Source organism: Lepidothrix coronata, unplaced genomic scaffold, assembly GCF_001604755.1.
Source record: "Lepidothrix coronata isolate B3197 unplaced genomic scaffold, Lepidothrix_coronata-1.0 Scaffold154, whole genome shotgun sequence".
Taxonomy (NCBI): domain Eukaryota; kingdom Metazoa; phylum Chordata; class Aves; order Passeriformes; family Pipridae; genus Lepidothrix; species Lepidothrix coronata.
Genome location: NW_016690334.1, coordinates 267780 through 274513, shown reverse-complemented (window position 1 = coordinate 274513; position 6734 = coordinate 267780). Strand labels below are relative to the sequence as shown.

Below are 6734 nucleotides of genomic sequence, written 5' to 3'. Positions count from 1 at the left end.
ACCCAGGAGTAATTGCAGGGGCAGAAACTAAACAGTCAATGCACAAAGTTGTAAGCAATCTGTTCCTACAAATGTAACCTCTACAAATCCTCAGCTTACTGTTGTTATTCTACAGATCATCTGTGAGAAGAACAGCAGGGATTTAAACTGAGAGAGGGGAGGTTTGGATTAGATATCAGGAAGAAATTCTTCCCTCTGAGGGTGGTGAGGCCCTGGCACAGGTTGGGCCGAAAAGCTGTGGCTGCCCCATCCCTGGAAGTGTCCAAGGCCAGGTTGGACGGGGCTTGGAGCAACCTGGGCTAGTGGAAGGTGTCCCTGCCCATGGCAGGAGGTGGAACTCAGTGGTCTTTATGATCCCTTCCAACCCAAACTATTCCATGATTCTGTGGTGATCCGCAGTTTGCTTTTGGAGCCTCTCTGTGTAAAAAGCTCAGTTTTGGGGTACTTATAGCTGGCAACCCCCAAAGCTCAGCAGGCTTCAGTAAAGTCAGGTGAGGGCTCAGCTGCCCCACAGCAATCCTGGCAACTTGTAGCCAAGGCCATCTCAGCCACAAATGCAGCAGTTTTGAAAAGGGGTATTCACATTCCTTCAGCTCATGTGGAGAAAAGTGTGGCTACATTCACCTTTCAGTGTCTTTGAGCCACCTCCTGTCTTAGGACTGAAGGTCCTGTTACTTCTTAATCTCCAGATGTGATTTCACAGCTTCAGGTTTGATTTCTCCCACCCCACTGTCTTGCATGTTCTTCTTGGTTCTTCTTACAGGCTTATGGAAAGTGGCCTCTTCCTGGGCAATTAGGACCAAGTGCTGTTGAGTGACAAGAAAAAAATTAAATGATGGAATATGGTGTGTCCTTGAAGGGCAGTTTTTAACTGAGAGCTTGAACATAAAATTGTTTAATATTCATATTGGCACACGGGAAGGCCTGATGTAGAAATTACATTGGGAAATACATTCCTTTTGAGGCTTTGCTTCCATGCACTGTAGATTGAAAGGTCAGCTATAAACTTCCAAATTTCCATCAGATTTGAGCATTTTTAGATCAGCAGTGCTGGGAAGAGTCACATATTGGCCACCATCTGCTTCAATCCCCGTGTTCCTTCCTGCAGGAGAAGAGAGCCCAAGAGTTGGTTGTGCCTCTCTTTCTCTTTGTCTAAGAACAGTTGTGACTGTGCCACTCCTAAAGCTCTGACCAACCCTCATCTTGGCATTTCTTGCAGTGGCTTGGGATACATCACTGGGTCCAGCGTGAAGCAGGTTGCTGGAGACTGGCACTGGGCCTTGAGGGTAAGTCCCTGGTAATCACATCTTAATGAGAGTTAATTGATTGATCTGGGTTAGGAAGAGTTCCATCACACAGTTGTTCGACCTGTTATTCTATCTGGAAGTTTAAAGGACTGGAGATTACAGCCAGGGATGTTCAGTGCATAGCAGATGCACTCCCTAAGCAAAGGGGAAAGGTGTGTGGGCTTGGCTTGTGGTACTTGGTGTCTTCCCTGCCTGGGAGCAAGAATTTTCCAATCTCTTTATTATCAATCACCCGTGATTTCTTGATGGGGATGGGAAGATGAGGCATTGGCCTTAAATCAACTCCACAGTCTTTCAGTTCCCTGCTGTCAAGAAACTCCGAGAATGGCTTCCTGCTTTGAGGAAAAAACACTTTGTTCCAGTTTCCGCTTGTTTTTCTGCCCTGAGACAGTCGGTTTCCTTCTATTTTAACCTCTTGGGACCCTGATAAACGTGCTGAAAAGATAATCCACTCCAATCACATGCTCACAAACAGATCCTGCACACAAAGATGTCTTGAAAGAGCCGAGAGGAAGTGGCCCAGCAGAACTGGTTCCTGACCTTTGGTGGTGAGGGTGGCACGAGCCCACGTGAGGTGCATTCTCTGCCTCTGGCACTTCATGAACACCCTGGAGCTCAGGCCAACACCATTTATACCAGCAGGTGATGAAATCCATGGGTTCCCACCTCAAGAAAACGTGCCCTCTGTGACACAGGCCATGCCCAGGAGAAGCAAAGCCAGAACACCACCATGAGGGTGGGAGGGCATTTCCCAGCTGGGAACCTGGGATAGAAAGTGCAATGTCCTACAGCTTCACACCAGCAGGATGGCTACAGCATTCAGCAGCAGAAATACTTGAGGGTAAAATGAACTTTTGAGCAGAGGCCAGCACAAGGAATGAGCTCCCCAAAGCCCCTCCTCTTGTCAGGGGGTTCTAAGGAGGTTGATGGATCAGAGTGCTCTTGTAAAACCCAAATCTGGCCATAAAACCCAAGTGGGTAATTTGTGCAAAGGGATCCTCACCAGCATTTTTCTCTTCAGATGGTGTCTCCACAGTTATCCTGAGACATCCAGGCTATCTGCAGGACTGAACCCTTCCAGAGTCATGATTTCCACTGTAAATGACACACTGGTGCATGATTCCCTGAGTGTAAAATCACTGGGAATCTGATGAGCTGCACGTGCCTGGGGTGGTTCCTCTGGACAGCATTGCTCAGTTTTTGTAGTCACACAGCACACACTGAAGGCTTCCAGACATCAGTGTAAAGCAGTTTTTTCATCCCTGTGGCAATTATTGTGCCTCTTGCAAGATGTGAACGATTGCCCGAGGTGATGCTTCCCTCTGTGATCTCCTGTGGGCTCCAAATCCAGGAGAGGTCAGGAATGATCTGTACTTCAGTGGGCTGAAGAAGACAGAAGGACACGTGGACAAGTGGCAGCTTTGTCTCTGGATCCAACAGTAATGTGGGTGTTTCCTGGGAGCATTACTGAGTGTCCATGGATATTGTCAGTGGATTTTGTCCTGGTGGGGGTTTAAGCCTTTAGATAAAAATCAAGGAGACTTGAAATTATCTGGCCCTAAAAAATAGCAGCAATTCTGGTTTTTTTACCAGTGCTGCCTTGTGTTCAGCTGTCATAAGGAAATTGTATCAGCCTTCCTTTATTCCTGGATGAGGGATTTTCCTGACTTTCCGGTTCTGAAATACTTTTGTCTTCTCTTTCCTAGCAGAACTGTGGGTTTGTCATCTTTGGACATGAAACACTGCTCAAAGTGTAAAGGCCATTCTCAGGTTAATAATGGAAGCATATCTTTTGGAACAGGGATTTATTTTTTAAATAAGTGGGATGATAGTTCAGTGAAAATCCGTGTTCCTATTTTCCTAACGGAGCTATTTTCCATTCTATCAATAATGGAATTTCAGTGTCAAAACGAGAATAGTGTTTGTAGCTTGCAAAGCACTGTGGGATCTTTGTATTTTTGTCTAGTGCTTGGGAGAAAGGATTGGATACTGGGAAGCCTAACCCTTGAATGTGTCCTTTTCCTGCCTCCTGGCCTGAATTTTCAGTATTTCTTGGTCTGCTGTACACTGAGGTTATCTGAGGAAGATGCCTGAAAATGGGAAGCCACTGTGGGTTGGCTGGAAGAAGGAGGCATGCCAAGCAAGGGTTTTCAAAGCCAGAATGCTCCCTACATCCAGAAATCCTTCACCCTTGCCTTGAAAAGGTTTCTGCACTCACCCAGAAAGTCTCTCAGCCCAGCTGGGAGCAGCTTTCCAAAGAGCTAAACATCACTAAGAACCAGTATTTTGATGAATCTTGGTACTTATTAACACAACAGACTGCCTTAATCAGGGATTGTCAAAGCTGCATGTTTCCAGAGTGAGATAAGAGTCCAGGGAATGACAGGGAGGAAGGAAAGGAGTGGATGCCTCAAGTGCTCACAGATTCTGACTTGAACAGTCCCTGAAACCAAGCCAATGTAATCTGCTTCTCACTGACCAGTCAAAGCAAACCCTCCTGGACTCCTGTGCTAATTCCCTGCCCCTTTCTTGCAGGTATCTCCACTCCTGGGAATGATAACAGGGACACTCATCTTGATATTTGTTCCTGCTGCTAAAAGAGGAAATGCTGAACAACTTGGGGGGCAGCTGAAGGCTCGGACCTCGTGGCTGAGAGACATGAAAGCACTGATTAGAAAGTAAGAGCACTTGTAAAAACCATGCTTTGCCTCTAGTGCTTAATTGGAACATCCAGTGGCCTGGATTTAGCACTGGAAAGTGATGACATGCAGGGAGTTGCAGGAAGTTTAGTCTGTGGACCTGGGAAAGAAAATGGCAGTTACATGAGGTATTGACTGCAGTGATGATGCTGCATTCCAACTTCTGCTCTAACCTTTCCAAGACTGACATCTAAGAAAGAGTCTGCTTTGTTTGGCTCATACTTCACACAAATCAAGTCTTTTGAAGTGGAAAAATTGCTGTGCTCCTGTATTAATTGTTGTGGCACTGTTGTTCAGACACTTAGATCCTTTTTCTTCCTTAAAAGAGCTACTTTACTGGGGGGGAAAAGAGAGTTAAATGCCAGAAAAAAAATAAGAGGAGAAAATACACAAAAGCTTACACACTACATGGCAAGTTTAAATATATGTTTACACAACCACTTGTGACTGAATCTGTGAGCACTGAATGTGTTTGGGTGCTTGTATATGTGCATAAAAGATCACATGCTCACGAGTGTTTAAGCAGCTGTGCTTCCCTCCAGAAAGCTGGGCTGTGAATGTGCAAGTACTTGCACTTGTGAATTCAGTGTTACATTGGAATTCTGATGGGAAACTGTGGTGTCCTTCATTTTTAGGACTGCTGGCTGGAATGCCTTCCTGGTATTGTCATCCAGTGTCAAAGGACTATGAGAAGCGATGATGGATAATTTGTCAATATTTCTGTGTTACTTCTTTTGGTAGTTTATGCAAGTGGCAATCACATGGTGGCATGGATGGGGAGGGGGAAGTGAAACTTGTCATCCATTTAAACAGGTGACATTAGGGTGACAGCTCTGTAATTCACACATCATGACTAAGTACTGATTATCTTCTGAAATGGTCCCGTGAAAAATGGCCTCGGAAGAGTCCAGTGCATTATTGTCAGTGGAGCATCACCTGTGAATATTCCATGCTTCTTATTCTCCACTGCTTTATACCTTGTGTTATCCCTGCCTTGGCAAAGGGAGGTGGCAGGTGTGGGGGAACACTGTTTTGTGAAGCCCTGGCTCCCGTGTGGGGCTCCTGCTTTCTCCCTTTTCCCACTAAACCTTCCCTTGGCTTTGCCTCCGCAGCCGCAGCTACGTGTTCTCATCCCTGGCCACCTCGGCCGTCTCCTTCGCCACGGGGGCACTTGGCATGTGGATCCCTCTGTACCTGCACAGGGCACAGGTGGTGCAGAAGACAGCAGAGACCTGCAGCTCCCAGCCCTGCGGCACCAAAGATAGGTGAGAGGCAGACTCAGAGGGGGGAAAGGGGGGTGGGGGCTTATTTACCAGAGGAAACAGGCAGGTCCCACAGAGTCAAGTCACTAGAATGTCTGTCATTTCCTCTAGGCCCTTGCAACAATGATAGGAAATGCTGGGATTGTAAACTAGGTTTTATTTCTCTTCTTCGTTGCATGAAGTCAAACGCAGGGAGAAGCGATGACCTCAGCTCTCTCAGTTCCCAGGCTGGGGTGCAGGGTAGAAAAGAGACTTTTGTCTTTGCCTCAGAGGATGTTTGGAGAGCTGAGAATATGGCTCCTTAAGACCCATCTGTGACAGAGCAGGTAACCCCAGTGGTGGCTGTAATTTGGAGGTTGGAATGGTTCCCCTAAAGCTGCAGGGGAGGCTTTTGTTTCTGTGTGAGGCAGGACTTCACTGTTTCATTGCTCTGTAAACTGCTGTGCCTGCTGAGTTGTGCTGAAGAACGTCACAGAGATCTGGGACACTTTGGGCTGAAGTGCTTGATGCTGTGCAGTGGTTTGGGTTTTTGGTCCTGGTTATGTAATATCACTTGCAGCACATGAGCTATGAAAAGTAATCCTTGTGCCCCAGCATGATGGCACAAACCAGAAAATGCTATAAAAGCATTTCTCCAGGTAAATAAAAGATAGGAAAAACTGCCTTTTGTCAGCTCTTTTGCTTTTTAGCTCGTGAGGGAAAATAATAGTAGGAAAACCTTCTTGCTCTAGCTGAATAATCCCATCTCAAGTAAACTACTGAGTGGTTTGGAGTCCCATCAACCAGCGTCCAGCAGGCAGGCTCAGGCTGCTCTGCAAAAATGCAGTGAGCAAAAAACACAGCCCCAGTCTGCTATTTACAGAGAGTTTTCCCTCCTTGATGACACCTCGATTTTGAGCTGCCCTGGAGCTACTCTAATGGAGTTGCCAAAGACTCTGTAATCCAAGTGCTGCACGTACAGTACAGAGAATCCTTGACAGCTCCTGGCTCTTTAAATTGAAATTAACACATTTCAAGTGTGTAACCCAACAGCAAAAGGCTTCTTTGAAGTGGTCTGAAAGGAGCTGTAAAGTCAAGGTGTGTTGAAAATCGTGGTATTTAAGAGTCTTATTTAGGTTTCCCTTCCCTTAAGCTTCCTGGTGCCTGTTCTGTCCATGATTTCCCATTACATGATCAATGTGCAGGTTATTAGTTAGTTCTGTGCATGCAAAATTAGCTGTACAGGGAACTCTGCGGGATGCTCAGTTCCACCCAAAGAAGCAGCGTGAGCCCTTTGCCCAGGGATCAGTGCCTGTGCACGAGGCTGAAGTTTCGTGTGCTCAGTTTTTCTGAATTACAGGGGAAGAGGGCTAAAACCACCAGCACTCAGCAGGGGAGAGGATTAGAATCTTCTAATTTCTGATTTTTCTGTTTTTTTTTTTTTTTAAAATCTACTTAAATACTTTTAAAATTTTGAATCTCATTTT

The 6734-nt window shown here is 46.0% G+C and overlaps 1 protein-coding gene across 1 annotated transcript in view; it reads left to right on the top strand.

The window, feature by feature from the left end:
- SPNS2 (sphingolipid transporter 2) overlaps positions 1-6734 on the top strand; it is a 132657-nt gene that overhangs the window by 82007 nt on the left and 43916 nt on the right. The window contains exons 5-7 of the mRNA XM_017828836.1: positions 1163-1286; positions 3843-3985; positions 5119-5271. Coding sequence (XP_017684325.1) covers positions 1163-1286; positions 3843-3985; positions 5119-5271 — 420 coding nt within the window. The remainder of the gene's footprint in view (positions 1-1162; positions 1287-3842; positions 3986-5118; positions 5272-6734) is intronic.